The 24,267-nt window shown below is 39.2% G+C and overlaps 1 protein-coding gene across 1 annotated transcript in view; it reads right to left on the bottom strand.

Moving 5' to 3' along the window:
* The window catches only part of BMPR2 (bone morphogenetic protein receptor type 2), a 145,723-nt gene extending 123,670 nt beyond the window's left edge, over positions 1-22,053 (bottom strand). Inside the window, exon 1 of the mRNA XM_052661522.1 lies at positions 20,905-22,053. Within this exon, the coding sequence (XP_052517482.1) occupies positions 20,905-20,980 (76 nt within the window). The 5' untranslated portion in view covers positions 20,981-22,053. The remainder of the gene's footprint in view (positions 1-20,904) is intronic.
* Positions 22,054-24,267: the final 2,214 nt, after the last annotated feature.

The raw sequence follows: 24,267 nt of genomic DNA, 5'->3' as shown, positions 1-24,267 counted from the left end.
AAACTCTTCATCTTCTACCATGGCCTAAAAGGCCCCACATGATTTAGCTCCTGGCTGCCTATCTAACCCCTTGTCATTGATCTCTCTCCCTAGTTACTATACTCTAGGCCACATCAGTTTCCTTTTTGGTTGTAAAATACCAAACTCTTTCCCACCTTCCAGCCTTTGGACTGTCTGATCTTCTTCCGGCAATTATTCACAAATTTGACTCATTTTAATTCTTCAGAAGATACCTTGTATGGACGGCTTTATTAACCACCTTAACCCTTTAAATACAGCCCTGTTGACATTTACCATAATCTCTGTCTTGGGCATTTACGTATTTACTTGGGCATTTACGTATTTACTACTTACTTATGATCTATCTTCTGGACAAGTAAGTGCCATTAGAGGCAGAAATCTAGATGCCTTGCTCATGGTCTCTTAACCTAACCTAATCTTCATAAATACAACAGGTAAAAACTAAATTACAGAATGTAAGGTCTCCTACATATTTGGCTCAATATCTCCTTTCAATACTTTTAAATGGTGCTCAAAGGCCAGAAAATATAGGAAAACCATAAGAATATTCAAAACTCAGCAGGTGAGTCTTTGATCTTGGTTCATTTCAGGAGTGTTTCAAACTTGCCTTCTCCTTAAGCCTATGATGTCTTCAAACCTATTTTAACAGTTTCCCTATAGAAAAGCACTAGGCTGAGTTGCCTCCCTGGATAGCTAAATGGCCTCCTTGGCAACACTGGGTACGTTACAGCATATAATTTGCTTCACATACAGCCCTTTTATTTTAGCACCAGTTTTATCTTTTCACATGTAATTACAAAAGAGCTAAATGAAACATTTCCCCAAAAATAATGAAAAGGAAAATCTCTAAAGATGTAGTATGAAGAATTTTGAACTTAAATTATCAGTGCTTTTCTCTACAGAAATGTCATCATAAAACATTGAAACCAGAAAATCATTTTCTCTTACTACTGCTACCTGCTTACATGAAATTATAGATCAAAAGTTCTTAGGTTTACCGGAAGGGTAGGATGGGGAGGGAGGCAGGAGGGATGTTTAAGTGGGAGGGGACATGAGTAAACCTATGGCTGATTCATGTTCATATTTGGTAGAAACCAACACAATACTGTAAAGCAATTACTCTTCAATTAAAAATTTAAAAATTACTTTTAAAAAGTTCTTAGGTTTCCTATTTGCAAAAAAAAAAAGTTCTTAGGTTTAGTGAAACAGTATTTTTAGGGGAAATGTTACTCACTGCAAAGATTTAAAATATCAATAAAACTTTCTTGCTCAAGAAAACTATAAGGCACTCCAATCAAAGAGATATACTGTGGTTCTATCTGTTAAAAAAAAAAATCAAATGTACAGTATCTCTGATGAATTATTTAGTATTTATCACATAATACATGACCAAATGATTAAAATGGGGCTTCTCTTCCTATATTGGTTTATGACACCCTCTTCTTTCTTTTGCTACTTGCTTTTCATTTTAAGTGCTTCCTCTTACCTGATTTAAATTCTGTCATCAAAGCAAATGTTGCTAGATACCTCAAAAACTCCAACTATCAAGAATAAAAGTAGTAGGAGGAATGTACGTGAGAAATGCACTCCTAAACAGTATCAGAGAGCTCTTCCATATGTCTGTCTCTCTCTTCTGGATTGCTACTTTTATGGTTACCTCCTCAACTATCTATACTCCTCTTACAACCCACAGGGATGGTAAGCCATTAGCCAGATTTCAAGACTCTAGAGCTTAGTATAGCACATGGGCCAATGGTGAACAAGACAGAATATAACACATCAAATAACCTCAGCTTTCATCACACTTCACCACGAGGGGCTTAGGAGGATGACCATCAATCGAATATAAAACTCAGTGGCCACAGGAAAGACAAAGGCCTACTCAGATAGCTGAACTTTCCCCTCCTCCTCTTTTTTGTACAGTCTAGGCCACCTGACTAGGCCTCTGAGCCTCTGTCCCTGCTCCTTACGGTTCTCTCACACCTATGTTTACCACACATTTGGTTACTGAGAGATGCTACCCTCAATAAAATTCTTTTTATTCAAGTATTACATTATTAATGTCACATTTTTGGGAGGAGGTAAATCTTACACAACAGGTTCCTTTAACAATAATGAAATATTCATAAGCTGCAGAAATTCACTGCTTCTCCAACACAATTCTCAAGATAATTACTGAGGATATGACTCAGTTGAATCTCACAGGACTCTTCTCTCCAAACACCTTAACTAGATGCAATCTTCTAAACAACAAATTCTATAATTAGTGACCTAAATAAGTACAACGGGCTGAGAAGATTTCAGCAATCAGTTCACCTAAGTGACAAGATGATAAACACACACACAGTAATTTTAGTACTCATGACTGTATTAACTTCCGATAGTCATTCATTTAATTGTTCAGAATTATCTTTTCAAATACAATTCTTTGCTCCCAAACTTTCCAATATCATGGCTACTGTTTAAAAATATCTGAATTCACAAACCTAGAGCTTACACAAAGAATGGTATGCTGCTTTGGAGCCTATACTAATTCAGAGAGAGAAAGCAAGACCAAGCTGGGGAAGTCTGGGTGGAGAAAGACAGTTTCCTCTTACTTAAGAGGAAATTAAGTAAATTACTTTTTCTCCCTTCCCTCAGACTTCCCCCAGACCTGTCCCCTCACATTTTTCTACCACTATTCTTTTCTACATTTGTACCACTCCTATGAAATATGACCACTGGAATGGAAAACTAGAATGACAAAAGTATTACACTTAGTGTAACATATTTCCACACAATGTATCTGGTACTGCAAAGAACAGGTTCTAACTCAAACTCGTTCAGAATACATTAAATGAATATACATGCTGAGGCATTTTAAGCCATTGATATCAGTCATAAATTTACTTACTCGATGCTCTCTCAACTTTTAAGTTAGAAACCCAAACAACTAGAGTTCTTAGAAACTTTTAAATTAAAGTAATAGGTACGGTGCTAAATGAGAGCTAAAATGTCTGGGTGCCGATGCTGAGGCATTGTAATCAACTGATGTTAGTCACCTATTTATCAGGACAAGCAAAAAAATCTACTACAAGTTAGCAGAAGTACATTTTATACATTCCAAATAACCTGCCCCTTAATGATGCTCTTCACAACCCAAACAAAACACTTTCTCTACTTGGAATTCACTGAATAAAAGACAATTTGGCTATATAAGAAGCAGTAGAGTGCAGCAGTTAAGAGTATGAGCTGTCCATGTCTATATTCTCCCTATCACTTGTTAACTATATTGCTTTGGGCAAGTTTCTTAATTTTTCTGTGCCTAAAACTGCTTATCTGTAAATGAGGATAATACATATCTACCACGTTACTGAGTTAATAAATGTACAACACAAAGAACAGTTCCAGGTGGATTAAATTATCTAAACATTAAAAAGAAAACTACAGATTCACCTACTATAAGATAAAATTTTTGGTAACTGTGGATATATTAAAGGCTTTTCTAAGATAACACAAACCCAGAACTCAAAAAGCAAAAATAAACAGTTCTAATTGCATAAAATCATTTTCTAATATTAATATCACCCTAAAACTAGTAAAAAAATAAATAAATAAATCATCAGAAAAATTAATCTGATGCCTGAACACATAATTCAAGAGAACCGTAATTGTCCAGTAAGCATACAAAAAGAAACTTGGCTTAAGCAGCCTAAATGTCCATCAAGAGAGGAATGGCTAAAGAAGGTGTGGTACATATATACAATGGAATATTGCTCAGCCATAAAAAAGAACAAAATAATGCCATGTTGCAGCAACATGGATGGAGACTGTCACACTGAGTAAAGTCAAACACAGAAATATATGATATTGTTTATATGTGGAGTCTAAAAAAAACAGGGGGTACAAATAAACTTCTTTATAAAACAGATGTAGAGTCATGAGTGCAGAAAACAAACTTATGATTACCAGGGGATAAGGGGAGGAGATAAATTGGAAGATTGGGACTGATGTATACATACTACTACATACAAAATAGATAACTAATAAGACCCTGCATTATGGCACAGAGAACTCTACTCAATACTCTGTAATGGCCTATACCCTGTAATTTCCTATATGGAAAAAAACACTCTGTAATTTCCAATATGGAAAAAGAATCTTAAAGAAAAAAGACTGGATATATGTATTCACTTTGCTGTTCACTTGAAACTAATACAACATTGTAAATTTACCATACTCCAATAAAAATTTTCAAACAAATATAAAGCTTGGCTTCACTAACAATGAAAACACTGCAAACAAACAAATACAATGCTTCGGCTTTGGCCAAAAAAATTATTTAAAAACTCACATTATAAAATATTTGGAAAATGTATAAGAATGTACATTTGATGTGCCATTGGTGGAAATGAAAACTGCTACCATCTTTTGACAGCAAATTTCAAAGTTGGTATCAAAATTTTTAAATGTGCAAGCTTTGAACAAATGATTTTACTTCTAGAACTATCCTGTATGATAATCACAAAATCTGTGTTATACAGTACATAATGATTCTACCTTTGTTTAAAAAATAAAATCTCATTATATCCATGTATTTATTTATAGTACATACAAAAAAAAGTATGAAATACACCAAACTAGTAACACTGGTTGTATTTAGGGAATGGGATTAGAGAAAAAGTAAAGAGGGAATGGATCTTTTTATTTTCTATACTTTATTACCTATAGAAATCTTTAATGATTTTTTGTTACAACTTTAGAATTCTAAAAAACAAAGATTCTTTTAAAGAAATAAAATCAAAGTCCAGAAGCAAAAACAAGCATTAAAATACAAAGCAAAGTCAATACAAGTATATCTTACTACTTCCTACAGTCACTATCAGTTCAGTTCATTTCAGTCCCTCAGTTGTGTCAGACTCTTTGCGACCCCATGAATCGCAGCACACCAGGCCTCCCTGTCCATCACCAACTCCCAGAGTTCACTCAGACTCAAATCCATCCAGTCAGTGATGCCATCCAGCCATCTCATCCTCTGTCATCCCCTTCTCCTCCTGCCCCCAATCCCTCCCAGCATCAGAGTCATTTCCAATAAGTCAACTCTTCACATGAGGTGGCCAAAGTACTGGAGTTTCAGCTTTAGCATCATTCCTTCCAAAGAACACCCAGGGCTGATCTCCTTCAGAATGGACTGGTTGGATCTCCTTGTAGTCCAAGGGACTCTCAAGAGTCTTCTCCAACACCACAGTTCAAAAGCATCAATTCTTCGGTGCTCAGCTTTTTTCACAGTCCAACTCTCACATCCATACATGATACTATTACCCAAATTCCTTTTGTAGACACTTGAAAAGATCACATTTCCTGGAGGTTGGGAGACCATGAGGCTAAATAGTTACGAAAGTAGTATAAGTAGAAGTGGTGTGAATATCTTCTAGGCAGAACACTTAAATGCCAAGAAAAACCTTATACTTTACCTCTGGGAACCAGCAACTTTCAAGATGGTGGCCCTCCACCAACCCAGACCCCTGAATGATGAGCAGAATATCCCTACCAGTCTTCAATGGATAGGTAGCATGAGCAAGAAATAACCATTGCTGTTTTATAATAACCTAAATTATCCTACTGATACAATTCCATAACTAGAATTTAATCTTTTTCAGTTACTGAATTTAACCTATTTTCATTAACAGGATGATGTAAAGTATAAAACTTATTAGCTGCTTAGGGTACAAATCTAAATTGACTTACTACAAATTTAAGAGTACTGCCTTGCTCCTAATAGGTCTTAGCAAAAAGCAGTAAAACTGAATTTCTCATAAACCTAATGGACAAAATAATAATTCCTGGAGGAACGCTGGATAAGTGGAAAAAGTTGTTGCTAAAGTGAAAATGAAAGTCGCTCAGTCATATCCAACTCTTTATGACCCTATGGACAATAGCCCACCAGATTCCTCTGTCCTTGGAATTCACCAGGAAAGAACACTGGAGTGGGTTGCCATTCCCTTCCCTAGGGGATCTTCCTGACCGAGGAACTGAACCTAGTTCTCCCACACTGCAGGCAGATTCTTTACCATCTGAGCCACCAGGAGAGGTAAAGACTAAAGTGAATTCATAGTTTAACATTCTTGATAAAATTTCATCAAGCTAACACACTGGTTTAGCCAAAGAAACAAATAATTAAATATCCCAGAAAATTATCTCCCACCAAAAACTGTTTCAATAAGTAAAATAATATATTCATATATTGACATCATTTGACTGTTTTTAATCTTACCTTTCTTGTCACCATAATATGGCCCTTTGTGTGGTAACTGGATATAATAAGTTACTCTTCACACTAGACTGGCTCCTAGGAGTTCTAATCACTAACAACAGATGGAAACACTGAAAATTTATCCTCAACCAAATATTTTATCATCATTCTTCTGATCTAACTGATTTTCCTTTCCAAAACTTAAAAACTTTGACTCTTCAATGAAAATTTGTATTATCTACCAATACCTAAATGGTATACAACCAAAACCTAAAATATCTGCTGTCATATAATAAAATAAATCATAACTAAGAAACAGTTTAGTCAAGGCAATTATTTCTGAATTATTAAAATGCCAATAAGATTTTCAGATGCTTAAAATATTCCAAGTATTTTATACCTTCAGGCTAACACTGTATCTATTATATTAATGCTGTGCTTTGGATGTATAAAGGACTTTATTTACTCATCTATGAAATCAGGAAAATAACAGTAGTGATCAGTCTAGTTTGAGACTGATGAGATAACACAGTAAATATGTAAGACATTTAATGGATATATTAAAGGCTTAAGAAATATTCATGTGGAAAAAAAAAAAAAAGACTCACCTGGCAGTCCACTAGTCCTTCCATTTACCCCAAACATCCAATTTCATCTAAAACTATTACAGTCAATGCCTCTATCACAGTTTTATCATGTTCCATAATTCCCTTTTTTTTTGGTTGCACCAGGCTTTTGATGCTGCAAGCTGGCTTTTTCTAATTGTAGTGAGCAAGGGCGGCTCTCTGGTTAGCGCACAGGCTTTCTCACTGTGGTGGCTTCTCTTGTTGCAGAGCATGTAGTCTCAGTAGTTGTGGCACGCAGGCTTAGTTCCCCGGCATGTAGAATTTTCCCAGAGCAAGGATCGAATCTGTGTCCCCTGCATTGGCAGGCAGATTCTTAACCAGTGTACCACCATGGAAGTCCGAATGTTTCATAATTCTTCCATCAAGTCCACAGTCAACACATTTCAGGTAAGAAAGATAACAAAAATTTTGCATTATAGCTTAATAATCCATGCAATGCACCTTCAGTGTTTCTTAATATGGTCAAGGCAAGGTTAATGAACAGTGTCGGACGCCAGGACTCTAGGTACATAAACTTTTATGTATCTCTTTTGGTAATAATTGCCCTTATAGCTTATTCTATGTAATTTGACATATCATACAGACTCTTAAAGTCACATCATACCATAGTAGAAAAATGTACTTTATATCTACCAGTTCCTCACATAGAATTTCTTTAAAAAGAATTTATTGGGATTTCCTTGATGGCCCAGTGGTTAAGACTCCATGCTCCCAATGCAGAAGGCATGAGTTTGATCCTAGTATGGGAATTCCACATGCCGAACTGTGTGGCCAAAAATGAAAAAGAAAAATAGAATTTATTGAGTAGATTGCATAATATTTCAAAGAAACAGGATATTGGGCCCCTAATTTAAAGATGAAAGGACTGCCTTTTGTATAAATAAAATATACTATACTTTCAATACACCCTGAGAAAAATATTCAACATATATGAAGAGTCAGTGAGAATATATTCAACAAGTTTTAGGAAAAAAGCAGGTTTCAAGGTACAATTTTATGTATTTGTGTTGTGTATACAGGGTACAGTGTCACTAAAATCTATGTATGGAAAAGGGCTTAAAAGTATTAAGATTCTTATATTCAAGTAAACATGATTATGAATTTAAAAACTGTCTTTCTTATTTATTGTATTTATATGAAATAAGCATGTACATTTTTCATAAACTTATTTTTGAACAACTTTTGTTTTACAGAAAAATTGCAAATATACAGAGGTTTTTCTATATACCACTCACCCAGCCCCCACTATTATTAATATCTTATATTAATATGGTATATTTATTACAACTAAGAAACCAACAATGTTACATTACTATTAACCAAACTCCACATTTTATCAGGATTTCACTAGTTTCCCCTAATGTCCTTCTTCTTTTCCAGGATAGTTAGTAGCACATTATTTACATCAGTCATGTTTCTTTAGGCTCCTCTGGACCTAAAGAAACTTTCTCAAACCTTCTGATAACCTTGCCTCTGATAACCTTGGTAGTTTTAAGGAATACTAGTCAGGTATTTCGTAGACTGTCGCATATTTTAAGACTGATATTTTTCTCCTGGTTAGCTAAACTAGGACTGCGGGTTTTATGGAGGAAAATCACAGAAGTAATGTGCCATTCTCTCATCTCACATCAGTATTATCAACATGACTAATCACTGATATTTATCTTGATTAACTGAGGTAGCATTTGCATATTTCTCCACTGTAAAGTTAATTTCCCCCTCTGCACAGTTTTGGTAATAAGAAAAATCTAAGTATTTAAATTTTTCCTAACTTGTAATTTCATATTAGTTAATGGGTAATGATCCAAAATTCAAAAAGTGCAAAAGACACAGAAAAGGACTTCCCTGGTGATACAGTGGATAAGAATCCACCTGCCATGCAGAAGACTTGAGTTCGATTCCTGCTGGGAAGATTCCACATGCAGCTGAGCAACTAAGCCCACGCATCACAACTACTGAAGCCTACTCAAGTTTTAGAGCCCATGCTCTCCAACAGGAGAAGCCACCTCAATGAGAAGCCCACTCACCACCACTAAGAGAAAGCCCATGTACAGCAACGAAGACCCAGCACAGCCATAAATAAATAAATAATGTTTCTAAAAAATAAAAAAGAACGAAGTTGGACAACTTACACTTCCCAATTTTAAAACTTACCACAAATTTACAGTAATCAAAACAGTATGGTACTGGCATAAAGAGAGACATGCAGACCAATGCAAGGTGCTATAACCGCACATGGCAGAAGGTTTCTCTGAATTCTCTTCCATAAGGAGACTAATCCCATTCATGAAGCCACAATGTTCATGACCTGATCACCTCCCAAAGGCCTCACCATTTAGTATTATCACCTTGGGGGTTGATTTTAACATATGAATTTGAAGGAGAACATGCAGTCCATAGCATTTGAAAATCATCTATCTGATAAGGAATGGGAATATATAAAGAACACCTACCACTTGACAACAAAGACAAACATGATTAAAGAATGGGCAAATGCCTAAGAGTACCAACTTAGGCAATCAGTTGATAAAGTATTCCTGGAAATATAATGCATATCATAGTGGACTTAGACAATATCATATTAAAAACTTCAAAGTTGCTGAGAGACTAGGTCCTAATTGTTCCCACCACAAACACACACAAAGATATAGGTGTTAGCTAAATCTACAGTGGAAATCACGCTGCAATATATAAATGTATCAAGTCAACATGTCATTCACCTTAAACTTACAAGCTGTTATATGTCAACTGTATCTCAATAAAATTACAATTTTAGTGAATTCTCTGGGGGTCAAGTGATTAGGATTCAGTCCTTTCACTGCTGTGGCCCAACTTCAATCCTTGGTTGGGGAACTAAGATCCCACAACCCACGCAGCATAGCAAAAAAAAAAAGGTAATTCTTTAAAAATAGTGGACAAAGAATTTGAATAGATATTCCTCCACAGGAGATATACAGTCAACAGGCACATGAAAAGATGCTCAACATCATTTATCATAAGGGAAATGGGAATCAAAACTACAATGAGACAATACTTCACACACATTAGGATGGTTATAATGAAAAAAAAAAAGAAAAAGATTGGCAAGGATGTGGAAAAGGTAGAACGCTTGTACACTGCTGGTAAAATGGTAGAGCCACTGTGAAAAAAAGCTTGGCAGTTCCTCAAAAAACTAAACACAGAATTACCACATGATCTAACAATTACACCCACAGATATTTTACATAGGGCTTCCTCCGTAGCTCAGTTGGTTAAAGAGTCTGCCTGCAATGCAGGAAACCCAAGTTTGATTCCTGGAACAGGAAGATCCCCTGGAGAAGGAAATGGCAACCCACTCCAGTATTCTTGCATGGAGAATCCCATGGACAGAGGAGCCTGGCGGGCTATAGTCCACGGGGTTGCAAGAGTCAGACACGACTTGGCGACTACACCACTATATGTATATATGCACAGGTATTGAAAGCAGGGACTAGAACACATACTTGTTCACCAGTATTCACTGCATTCGTTGCCCATCAACAGCCAAAAGGTGAAAACAACTCAAGTTTATCAACAGATGAACACATACAATGAAATGTTTTTCAGCCTTAAAATGCAATGGAATTCTGACACATTCTCCAACAAGTATAAACCCTGAAAACATTATGCTAAGCCAAATGAGCCAGTAACAAAAGGACAAATATTGTATGATTCCACTTACATGAAATATCTCGAGTAAGCAAAAATCGCACAGACAGAAAATAGATTAGAGGTTACCAGCGGCTGGGAGGAGGAGGGAATTGGGAACTATTGCTTAATGATAACAGAGTTTCTGTTTGGGGTGATGAAAATGTTTGGTGAATAGCTGTACACACTTTGAATATAATTAATACCACTAAATTGTACAGCTGAAAATGGTGGAAATGGCAAATCTTGTTATATACATGTAATATATATATATTTTTTTTAACCACAATTTTTATAATTAATAACACAATATACCCAAAGCTGATGCTGGGAATGATCAAAGGCAGAAGGAGAAGAGGGCATCAGAGGATGAGACGGCTGGATGGCACCACCAATGCAACGGACATGAACTTGGGTAAACGTCAGGAGATGGTGAGGGACAGAGAGCCCTGGAGGGCTGTAGTCCATGGGGTCACAAAGAGTTGGACACGACTGGGTGACTGAACACCACCACCCAAAAGAACTAAACTGTACACGTCAAATGGGTGAATCATACGGTACAGGAATTATATCCAATAAAGCTGTTAGAAACAACTTACTAACCTAAAAATAAAATGAAGTCAAGTGAAGTAAAAGTCACTCAGTCGTGTCTGACTCTTTGCGACCCCATGGACTGTATAGTCCATGGAATTCTCCAGGCCAGAATACTGGAGTGGGTAGCCTTGCCCTTCTCCAGGGGATCTTTCCAACCCAGGGATCGAACCCAGGTCTCCCGCATTGCAGGCGGATTCTTTACCAACTGAGCTGCTGCTGCTGCTGCTAAGTCGCTTCAGTCATGTCTGACTCTGTGCGACCCCATAGATAGCAGCCCACCAGGCTCCCCCATCCCTGGGATTCTCTAGGCAAGAATACTGAAGTGGGTTGCCATTTCCTTCTCCAACGCATGAAAGTGAAAAGTCAAAGTGAATTCGCTCAGTCATGTCCGACTCTTTGCAACCCCATGGACTGCAGCCTACCAGGCTCCTACGTCCATGGGATTTTCCAGGCAAAAGTACTGGAGTGGGGTGCTATTGCCTTCTCCAACCAACTGAGCTAATGGCATTAATTAAATATCACTAGTTTAGCATTTATGATAACTGGGTAAAGGCTGAGCCGAAATTGACCTTGGCATAATTATTTTAAAATTAACATGAAAGTCAAGATTTTAGAGAAGTCTAACCTTCTTAATTAAACCTCTACCTATTTAAAGTTTACTTTAAGGTTCTTCCAACTCTAAAATTCTAAGATTTCAACTATTTAAAAAGCACTCTTTGCAGCTTCCCTGGTGGCTCATTGGTTAAAAAAAAAAAAATCCACCTGCCAATGCAGGAGACACAGGTTTGATCCCTGGTCCAGGAAGATCCCACAAGCATCGAAGTAATTAAGCCCATGCACCACAACTACTGCGTCTGTGCTCTAGAAGTCAGGAGCAGCAGCAACTGAGCCCAAGAGCTGCAACTACTGAAGCCGGCCTGCCCTAATGCCTGTCCTCCACAACAAGAGAAGCCACCACCATGCGACGCCCACACCACACACCTGCAACTCGACAAACGCGCACAGCAGCAAAAACCCAGTGCAGCCAAAAAATAAATAAAAAGCACTCTTTAGCTATAGACTTTCTTTTTTTTTTTGGTGCCACACAGCTTGTGGGATCTTAGTTCCTAGACAAGAGATTGAACCCCTGCCCTCAGCTTTTAAGGCAGAGTCCTAACCACTGGACCACCCATGAATTCCCTAAAGAGATCTTCTTTACACCACTTTTGTGGTCCTAATTCAACACAGTCAAGATACTAAATGCATCTGCAAAAAAACTTATATTTTCTTCAAAGTAGTACCTACATCAATTTCAGAATACTCCAGTTTCCCCTAACCTAAAAGTACCATATACTCCATAATAACCAAATGTATCAAAGTGCTACACACTTACTAGTAACTAAGCATAACACTGGCTTTTCTTTTTTCACAAGCAAAAGTGTTGTAAGTATGAGGCCAACCTCCTCACTTTACAAGTGAGAATGAAAGTGAAAGTATTAGTCCCTCAGTTCTGTAGACTGTGACCCCACGGACTATAGCCCGCCAGACTTCTCTATTCATGGATTTCTCCAGGCAAGAATACTGGAGAGTGTAGCCATTCCCTTCTCCAGGGGATCAACCCGACCTAGGGATGGAACCCAGGTCTCCTGCATTAGAGGCAGATTCTTTTTTTTTTTTTTTGAGGCAGATTCTTTATCATCTGAGCCACCAGGGAAGCCCCCACAAGTGAGGATATTGAGACCAAAAGAGGTGCTGTGCCAAAGTAAACAGCCAGGGACTACCCTGGTGGTCCAGTGGCTAAGACTCCACACACCCAATGCAGGAGGTCCAAGTCTGATCCCTGATCAGGGACCTAGATCCTACATGCAGCAATTAAAGAGTTCGCATGTCGAAATTAAAGATCCTGCATACTGTAAGGAACACTGGAAATCAAGTATACCACAACTAAGACCCGGCGCAGCCAAATAAATAAATAAAACAAAGTGAACAGTCAACAATACCACTAAGAAGGAATTCAAGTCTTTCTAGTTTCCAATTCTGGTTGCCTATTTAATTTAGAAATCATCTCTTTTCAAGGGTAATTAAAGCCTGAGAGAGGAGGAGCAATAAGAGAAAATCAACAAGAAACAGAAGTAGCAATAAAAGAAAAGTATACTCAAGACAATCTAAGGGAAATTTAAAACACACACACACACAACCATTTAGAAGGGGAAGTGAAGGTGGAGAAGATATAGAATAGAGGAAAAGGAAAGTTACTAGTCAAAAGAGGAGAGTTGTAAGCAAAGAGTGATCAAACTACCAAATTCGGTAGAAAAGTGTAAGAGAACAAACTGAAAAGTGACTGGATTTGGCAATTAGGAAGTCACTGCTCACCTAACATACAGTGTGGGGTTAGGAGGGCAAGCAAAGAGTTAAGGATAGGGAAATCAAGAAGTGTTCACTGCTCTTTCTTTAAGAAGACTAACAGAGAAGATAGATATAAAAGGAGAGTTCTCTGGCAGTCCAGCTGTTAGGATTCCAAGTTTTCAGTGGTTGGGAAGCTAAGATTTTGCAGAGGGCAAACTCACCAAAAAAAATTTTAAAGTCTGGATCAGCTAGAAGACACACAAGAACACAGTCTCTTCTCCTATACTGGAGAATATCTACAGGAATTTCTCATCCAGAAAGACAGGCAGAGAGAGAAAATAATACAAGGCTAAAGGGTTTACAAGATAGCAAAATACCTACCCATGCTTACAACAGCATGGGATTGAATTCCCTTTCATAAAGTGGTATAGGTTATGGCATGAGACAGTTGGAGAAGGGAAGCAGCGTTTCTTATTTTTCTTTGAATCCACTAACATTTAGAAAAGAACTGTGCACAAAGGAAGCACTAATAAATATTTGTAGCTGGACATTTTAGTTCTCCTCTCGAAAGTCCTATTATCTGTCCTATTAATGTCCCCATACCTTTCTAGCTGCTCCCATGAGTGCATATTGGAATAGAAACTGGGTCTAACACAAAACACTTTCAGTCAAACAATTACTGTATTGCAATTAAGAGCAAGCAATAACTGTTGTGTTCTAGTATTCCTGATGAGGTAATGTATTCCAAAATGTTCATATCATTTATTTACAGGCTTATTTCTAACCTTACACAGACTACATATATATGTATTGTTGTAATCTTAGCTGTCATATCCATCTCACAGACCGAACAAAAGTTTAAAAAAAACAAAGTCAAGTTAAGTCTACTGCACTCAAATGTCTACCAAAGTCACCGTTTAGAAAGCAATTAAAAGCCTATTTAGATTATTTAACTAGGAGGAGGAAATACTTTTATAATATGAGTCTCTTCGGCATGTGTAAGTGCTATGCAAGATGGTCAAACCGCATGCATTTCTACTGTATTTATTTTCTTCATATTCACCTATACTTATTTTCTTCTAGAAGGTATCAATCAAATATTTCTTCTTTAGTAGACAGAAATTTAATATATGCAATTTATCCATCTGGAGGTCTCCATGTATTACTAGTTTGTAACTGAAACCAAAACAATGTTATATTAATATAGTCTAGTTTAGCTTAGCACTAATTTTTTTTTCTAAACTTCATCAACAGTTCTCACCTAAATTTACTAGGAAAAAAAACTTCTTTCTTCCTTTTTGGCAGAAGAAAAAGGAAAATGGCCCAAATAAAAGTACAAACTAAATAAACACAATACGAGGTAAGACACTTAATTAAATAACATATCATCCTTAAGACTAAGAATAATCAATAAAGAAAAGTGTGCAAATTTTAAGAAAAAGGTTTTGGGTAGTTACTGAGAGCATAAAAATAAGAAAATTTGGTTATCAGTACTGATTAGAAGGTCCAGAATCGGTTACAACTGGCACAAAAAGTAAGAAAATAAATAAAGTAAAATCTAAGAAAAAAATCTTAGATCCAGTAATTCTCAAACTTTTAAGGTACATAAACTTTACTTAGGGGAAATTTGTTTAAAATGCAGATTCTTAAAACTCAATGCCACTCAATATTAAGTGGGTCTGGGTTGGTGTCCAGGAATCTGTTTCAAATATAATCTTGTCCAATTCCATAATACTGCAACTATGTTAAATAGTCTATCCAGAATCACAGAGAATGCAAGTCTCCTTAACTCAATACAGTACTCTTCCTAGTACACCATTTAAACTATTTTGTATTTAAAAGGCCTGAGACAAAGAAAGAATAAGTTACTAATACATAATCTGCTGTATTGAGCAATTTTAGAATTCTTTTTTATTATTAATTCATTTAGTAACTCTTAAATTCTTGTATGTGCCTAGCAATATGCTATATTACAAAACAACTTAAGATATGAACCCTGTCTTCTAGAGGTAATTATCAATTAGGAGGACAGGTGAAGTGAAGTGAAGTCAAAGTTGCTCAGTCATGTTGGACTCTGCAATCCCATGGACTATATAATTCTCCAGGACAGAATACTGGGGTGGGTAACCCTTCCCTTATCCAGGGATCTTTCCAACCCAGGGATTGAACCCAGGTCTCCTGCAGTGCAGGTGGATTCTTTACCAGCTGAGTCACAAGGGAAGCCCTAAGAGGACAAGGCAAATACACAAAACTAATCGTCAAAAGCAAGGCAATACATGAGTAAGCACCAAGGTAAGTGGTACGGCCACTACCCTAAAGCAATCCACAGACTTAATGAGATCCCTGTCAAATTACCCACGATATTTTTCACAGAACTAAAAACAATAATCCTAAAATTTGTAAGGAACGATAGAAGACCCAGAATTGCCAAAGTAATCCTGAAGAAAAAGAAAAAAAATGGAGGCATAACCCTCCAAGACTTCAAACAATACTACAAAGCTAGAGTAATTAAAACAGCATGGTACTGGCACAAAAACAGACATATAGATCAATGGAACAGAAGCAGAGCGCAGAAATAAACCCACATACCTACAGTCATTAACCTCTGAGAAAGGAGGTAAGAATATACAGCAGAGAAAAAGAGTCTCTTCAGCAAGTGGTACTAGGAAAGCTAGACAACTGAAAGTAAACCAATGTAGTTAGAACACTCCCTCACACTACACAAAAATAACCTCAAAATGGCTTAAAGACATAAATGTAAGACATGACACCATAAAATTCCTAGAAGAGAACACGCACAAAACATTCTCTGACATAAATCCTAACAATGCTTTCTTAGGTCAGTCTCCCAAGGCAACAGAAATAAAAACAAAAATAGGGACTTCCCTGGTAAACTAGTGGTTAAGACTCTGCACTTCTACTCTAGGGCATGTGGGTTCAATCCCTGATTGGGTTCAATTCCCAGTCAGGGAATTAAGATCCCCCATGTTGTGGCCAAAAAAAAAAAAAAAAAAGCAAATAAAAGCAAAAATAGGATCTAATCAAACTTAGAAGCTTTTGTACAGCAAAGGAAACCATAAACAAAATAAAAAGACAAACTAAGAACTGGAAGAAAATAACTGCAAATAATATGACCAATAAGGACTTGATTTTCAAAATATATAAACAGTTCATGTAACTCAATAGCAACAACAACAACAAAAAAAACAAATCAAAAAATGGGCAGAAGACCTAAACAAACATACAGATGGCCAATAGGCACATGAAAAATGTTCAACTTTACTAATTACTAGAGAAATGCAAATCAAAAGCTACAATGAGGTATCATCTCACACCAGTCAAAATGGCCATCACTAAAAAGAACATAAAAAATAAATGCTAGAAAGCGTGTGGAGAAAAGGGAATTCTCCTATACTGCTGGTGGGAATATAAATTGGTGCAGCCACTAATGAAAGCAATATAGGGGTTCCTTAAAAAACCAGAGTTGCCATATGATCCAGCAATTCCACTCCTGGGCATATATCCAGAGAAAACGATAATTTGAAAAGATACAAGCACCCCAATGATCACAGCACTGTTTACAATGGCCAAGATATAGAAGTAACCTAAATGTCCAACATCAAACTAATAGATAAAGAAGATGTGATATATATACAAATAGAATACTACTCGGTAACAGAAAAGAATGAAATAATGCCATTTGCAGCAACATGGATGGACCTAAAGATTATCGTACTAAATGAAGTTTAAGTCAGAAAGAGAAAGACAAATACCATATAATATCACTTGTATGTGGACCCTAAAATAGGATACAAATGAATTTATTTACAAAACAGAAAGATTCATAGACTTAGAGAACCAAAGAGAAAGGCAGTGAGGGAGAGATAAATTAGGAGTTTGGGATTAGCAGATACAAACTACTATATATAGGATATATAAGCAACAAGGTCCAACTGTATAGGACAGGGAACTATATTCAATATTCTATAATAAAGCATAAGGGGAAAGAATATGAAATATGTACAACTGAATACTTTTCTGTACATCAGAAATCAACATAACACTGTAAGTCAACGACAATTTCTTTTTTTAAGTGATATGGCCAGTTATAAAATTAACTAATTTACACTGACTTCATTCTGTACCTTTTATAATTAAAACTTACCCACCAGAGAACAATAATCAATTTTTTCTCTTTCACGGTTAAGAAAGATGGCCTTTAATGTAGTAAAGCTGGAATAAACATCTCTCTCCCCACATTTTACACACACACACACCTACACCCACTCCAACAATACCACCCTCACCACAATCCATATGCCATGATAGCTTTTGTAGACAACGTGTGTGTTGCTGAAGAGATGTATGTAAAACTGAAACCTAGTCAAGTGAACTATTTCAAATGCAGCAAGAATCAGCTGACACCGCTGAGGCAGAATCAGCTAACATGGGTGCCAACTGAGCCATGGACACAACTGAGCCAGACAAGGAGAGAGGACTAAGAAAGGATGTAGGTCTCCTGAACTCCTTTGGGTCCTGGAGAACTTTCCAGGTTTGGATCCCCAAAATGAGACCATTAGAAATACCATGAACTCCCCGGCCTCCGAGGCCAACAAAGATGGCAGGAAGGGACAAGAAGGATGAAAACACGAACAAAGACTGGAGGAAAAAAGAGTAGCTGAGTCTGCTCCCTCATATGGTGGAGAAGGACACAGGGTTAGATCTGTTATTTGTAACCATTACAACCTAAATAAACAGCTTGGCGACTTAAAAAAAAAAATTTTAACAGAAGCTGACTCTTAAATAAGTATTGCATTATATCACATCTTTTTATTAAAATTAAGACTTCGTTTACAAACCAAACAAGCATGTACTTTCTATAAATTCTAATTTCTGCATACCAACTGTTCTTAGAATTAAGGATCCAAGAACTAGCTAGAATAAGTGGGAAAGAGGAACCCAAAAGAAATAGGATTTATCCATGACCCCACAGAGGGATGTGATGTCAATCTTCCAGTGTTATTTTCCTGTTCAGCTGCACCATGTGCACCTGTCTAGTTACATCATTCCATCTGTACATCCCAAGTTCACACAGGCCCTCTCTAGCTACCTTACACTTAATGAAACTGCACTAACCACTCCAATATTAGGCAAAGTTTTACACATTTAGAACCATGACATCTGCATAACAAGTGCTGTACTAAGATCCTGTCAAGAGTCCAGGCTTCTTTTCAAAGGTTAATCTGAAGACACTAACTCTATCTCATGTACCCAATTAGACTGAGAAGCTGTTGCCTACATTAACATGGTAGGTGCAGATTGTAATTTTAGCTCCACAATTTACTGTGTGGTGAGTTATTATTTAAATTCTCTGTACTTCACTCCAGGCTTCCCAAGTGGCTCAGATGGTAAAGAATCTGCCTGCAACGCAGGAGACCCGGGTTCAATCCCTAGGTGGGGGAGATCCCCTGGAGAAGGACATGGCAACCCACTCCAGTTTTCTTTCCTGGAGAATTCCATGGACAGAGGAGCCCGGTGGGCTAAAGTCCATGGGGATGCACAGAGTACTTCCCTCTCTATAAAAGGAGCATTACTGAACCTGGAGTTAAGAACTGTCAAGAGGATCAAATGAGAAAATACATGCAAGGCTACTAGAACAGTTCCTGGCACATAGCTAGCACTCAGTAAATACTGTTGTTACTATTATTGTTACAGATCTGAAATCCAACTTCACAAATTTTAGCATCTGGTAATTAGTAATACTGAAGAAAAAAAGATGACTATTATCACTTTTAAAGTGATTAATCTATCCCTTTTAAGGACCATTATTCTAATATTCCATTTACCAAACAGAAATCACATTTTTTTAAGTCAATTGATCTTTCCCTTACTTTTATCAGTTCTAATCACAAAATAATAATTCTGTCAACTATAAATTAGAATCTGTGTTGTAGAAAAGTCAAGAATAACCAACACTGAAAAGTGTATGCTCTGAGATTTCTGCTCTTAGAATGACTGCTTAAACGTAAAGCCTTTTACTGTCTTCATATTTTACAGGGACCAACCACATGGCTTATTACTAGAGAATTTAAAGAGGTAACACAATATAAAGTAATCTACAGAAAAATTATTCACTTTTCCCCAAAAGGAATTGTGATGATTAGCAATATTAAAATATCAGTGTTAAAATACATTCAGAAGTTCATATTATTTTAACACAACTATCATAAACATAACAGACATCAATCAACAATATCAAAAGCACAAAAGTTCAAAATTTTTTTCAGTGTTTTCCAAATGGAAACATGAACTCTCCATATCTAACACAAGACATGAGAAATTTACTGAATATGAAAATATGCAGTTTTCAAATGGAACTATGCAATCTCCGAATCTAACATAGCATTGAGAAATGTACTGAATGTGAAAATTATACTTACTAAGAAAAAATAACTGGAAAGGTGTTATGTTGTCCTCTATTCATTTCTAAATGTATAATCTATCTGGCCATCCTAAACCCAATTTAAGAATTATATGCATAATTCACTCCCTGAAATTTCTAAAAGCAAATCACCAAAAGACTGCTGGAAAAGTAATTGCAAACAAAACGAGGTTTTTTCCTAAAGGTGTCTGAGAACTAAGAACAAAATATCCTAAAGAAAGGATTTCCCTTTAAGCTTCAGTAAAATGTCAAAAGACTTTCAGGACTCAAATCTCCTAGAAGTCTTGATGTGAGGTCAAAGTTGCCTCAATGACAGGAAAGCCAACAGAAAGCCAGATGACTAAATGAAAACTTACCGAAAATACTTCTAAGCCCAAAAGTAATTCCAAAAGTATACAAAATATATGTCCAGATTGAAAAGACGAAAATTACTAATATACTTCAAAACAAAATAATGGTAATAACGATTAACAGTAGTATACAATGTATTAAGAATCTCTCAGTTCTGCCTTCCACAACATTTTCTGGAATAATCAAAGTACTAGGGATTCTCAAAGAGTGATCTACATCTAAAAATAAGCTTCAAGTGTGTGTTCTACAGTGGATGTTCTTTCTACTTACAGCCAAATCTGCTTCTTTATATTAAAAAAAAAAACCCTACAGGTCTGTTCCCAAAGATCTCCTAATAGGCACTGTTCACTGGTGATTAAAATATTATTTTTAATCCCTGCATTACCTCACAGCTAAAAATGTCAAGATACCACACCCTACGTGTCTTTCTTCCCCCCCGCCCCGGCGGGGGGAGTGGGGGGTGGGGAATACGAGGTGTGGGGATTTAACGTGAAAGGTTAGCTCTCCGGGAGGACGGGGAAAGGCGCGCAGGTCCGGGGCGATCAGGGGAGGCGCGGCGAAGGGCGAGCGCAGGCCTCGGCCTCTGCGGGCTCCCACCCCGCCAGCCGCAGGGAAATGGCCCGGACGCGCCACCCGGGGCGACTCACCGGCCGCAGCGCTGACCAGCAGGACGGTCCACAGCAGCGAGGGCACCCGCCGGGGCCGCCGCGGCGACGAAGTCATCCCTAGGTCAGCCGAGGAGAGCAGGGAAAAAGAAAGACGGAAAGTGAATACGGGCGGAGAAACGCGGCCGGGAGGCTAGTCCTCGCTCTCGTCGGACTTCTCCGGCCCGTATTACAATGCAGTTTGAAAGGACAAATGGCAGATGAGAGGACCGAGCGGTAGAGTTTTCATTCCGCTGCACAAATTCCCTTCATTTCTCTCCCTCGCGGCTGGGGGTGTTCATTCGCCCAGGACTGGGTGCCTTGGCGCCCCAAACTGAAGGCATGTCCGTGGGGAGAAACACGGAGACGAGAAAAAAAAAAAGCCCCGCAGTTATTTCCCCCGTAGTTTCACGATATCGAAGAAATATCCAGGTCTGGGAGAAAACATATCCAGGGTGCCGAAGGGTGGGCAGCGGGCATTCGAGGGGCGCCGAGGATCAGAACAAGTTCCCGACTGCCGGGAAGGGACGGCCGGCGGCGGCTCCCGGCAACCCGAGGCGCATCGCCTGTGCTCCGGGAGGGCAAGAATCCTTTTAAGTTTCGCTTCGGTGCTTCCCTTACTCCGATCTTGAGCACAGCAAATCCTCCTCCTCGACTGGATCGAAAAAGGTGCCTGCCTCCATGGACAAACCCACCGCCTTCACGCCTTCGCGGAACAATCCTGCGAGGGTTGGGCAGGTCCCGGCCGGAGGGCTGAGGGGCGGTGGGAAGCGGGGGAGGGGAGGGGTCGGCAGGCTGCCCTTTCTAGCTCTCCCGGGTGCGCTCCTCGCTCTTTCTTTTTTATTGCTGCCGCTCCATCTTGCCTGAGGTAAATTCCACCGTAAAAGCTTCGTCTTCTCCCTTCAAGGGCTCCTGTGAGCGAATCACAACCCCCTCCCCAGAGGAAGCCGCCGCCGCCGCCGCCGCCGCCTCCTTTTCCCGCAGCTCTAGGCTCCGGGCGGAGCTCGGGTGTCGCGGGCCGAGGGCGGGGGGCGGCGGGAGGGCGGATGTAGGTGGCTAGGGAGGGGGGTGGGCAGCGAGGCGGCGAGACACCCCGCGCCCCTCCGGGAAGCACTTCCAGAGGCTCCGAGCAGACCAGACACAAAGGGGGGAGTCGCCGCAGCTGCCAGTCTGCGGCGCTCCCGGTCACCGGAGTCGCCCCGCCTCCGCCGCCGCCTCCGCCTCCTCCTCAGTCTCCAGCTCTTCCCGGCCCTGTCTGTCTCGGGCCTGTGGTGCAGCGCGGGCGGCGGCAGCGGCGGCGGCGGCGGCGCGATAAGACCCGCACTGCGCCTGCGCGCTCGCGGCCCCGCCCGGCCCCGCCCCTCGCTCCCGGGCTAGCTGAGGCTGACTCCCGGGCTCTCGCACTGCGAGTCTCCCCCCAGCCACCGAGAGCAGGGCGGGGCTGGCCGCCCGCGATGGGCAGCAATGGCCTTTCTCCTTGACGCTCACATACCTTCTAGACTGGCACGCGTGGGATTCGTGTGCTTAAGAGAGGGCAGCCGTGTCTGTTGTCCAACCTTTGACAAACTCTTCCGAGCTCGGTTGATTTAGCCTCTGACTCCTCTGGGACTCCTGGAGTAAAAGCCTGGAGGGGCAAAACTACCCCCTTTGTTTCTTGGGGCCGGCGCCTGCCTCTCCGTAGCTCAAAGAATCGGGACGGACCCGCCTTTCCCAGAACCAGAGACTTTGGCCTCCTCGGGCTACCCTCACTGACTCAAACAAAAGCCGGAATTGGAAAGACCACCCCTGTATTGATGTTTTTTGCTCTAATCGGTGGCCTGCTTCCCTCAAGTACCCATTACCGGAACCCTTCTTGGCTAACAGGAATATTGAACATTCGAAAGGATGCAAAGCTAGAAAGAACTCATTCTTTTGCAATTCTGTTCGCTGTCCTGCTGTCTGTGCATATTTCTCTATGCAGCGAGGTTTCCACTTCGAGGATGGGCCTTTATTCACAAAGGCTGGGAGCCTTGGAAGCCCCTAAGGCATTTGAAAGGAAATTTGCGGTGAGGAGTAGGCTCTCAGGGTAAAGAGTGGGGTCGAGTCTACGCACTCAAGGGAAAGAGCAGGTCTTGCTGGTATCTAAGCCTCCTTTGAATCTGGCTCGGATCTGTTTAGCAGGTTTTTTTGAATTGCAAAACCCCAAGCAACCAGGATTGTGGAAGGGAATTCTCCCCGCGCCCTGCAGCTTCTACACACTCCTGCAGGATCTGGTCGACTTGGGTGGGATTTTGCTAGGCGAAGAGGGAGAAGGTGACGTGCGTGGCGCCATGATCGGAAGTCTGGGTTTAATTCTTAGCTGCCAGGGGGAAAATCTGCGTGGGAGGGCGATCTTAGAGGTGAATTCTAGCCTTCCCTTCTCCTACTAAGCAGAAGGGTTATTCTGAAGGCTGGTTTTACTGGTCTTTCATTGTAGCTAAGGGGCAGTTCCAAAGATACCTTCAAATGTACACTCCTGAAGTCCTAATCTTTGCCTGCTTATTCAAGTCCCCTTTTATCTCTTTATCTGAACTTGATGTAAATAAATCTCCACATTCCTTACACTAGTTGGTGTTATCATACTAAGTATCTTATATAATTAGGGGTTGTGGTAATCCCAGCTCAGAATTCTCAAACCCTTTTTAGTGGAAATATTTTTATACTGTTTACCCTTAAGGCAGAGAGGTTTTTTGGTAGTAAAATCCTTTAAACAGAGAAGAAGAAAAAAGGAGTATATGCCTTGATTCACTATCTTTATGGTGTGTGTGTGTGTGTGCGCGCGCGCGCGTGGCTTCCCAGGGGGCTCAGTGCTAAAGAATCTGCCTGCCAATGCAGGAGAGGAGGGTTTGATTCCTGGGTCAGGAAGATCCTCTGGAGGAGGAAAATGGCAATCCAACCCAGTATTCTTGCCTGGAAAATTCCATGGACAGAGGAGCCTGGTGGCCTAGAGTCCATGGAGTCACAAAGAATCAGACACAGCTGAGCACACACGCCATAAATGTATGTATGTATATCTGTGTATATGTGTATATATAAATATATATACTGCCCAAAGACCCAAAATTGTTTTACCATTTGATTTTCAAGAAATAAATAAGATTGAGCACTCAGAGTAATAGGAATTAAGTACGTCAGAGGTATAGACAGTGGTAGTATACTGTTTTACTTTCTCAAATTAGGATTAAGTATTTGATTACTCTTTTTATTGCATAAAAATTCTCCTAAGAAACAGTGTACCCTTATATATATTATAAATGTATAATAAGTTATATAGAAAAGAAGAAAGAGTCCTAGGAAATTTACATGAAAAAATTATGCCACCAACTTGATATGAATAATTAGTAGATA

This window comes from Budorcas taxicolor, chromosome 2 (assembly GCF_023091745.1).
Source record: "Budorcas taxicolor isolate Tak-1 chromosome 2, Takin1.1, whole genome shotgun sequence".
In the NCBI taxonomy this organism is placed as follows: Eukaryota; Metazoa; Chordata; class Mammalia; order Artiodactyla; family Bovidae; genus Budorcas; species Budorcas taxicolor.
Note: the sequence above shows the minus strand (reverse complement) of the source record. Positions and strands in the feature narration are given on the sequence as shown.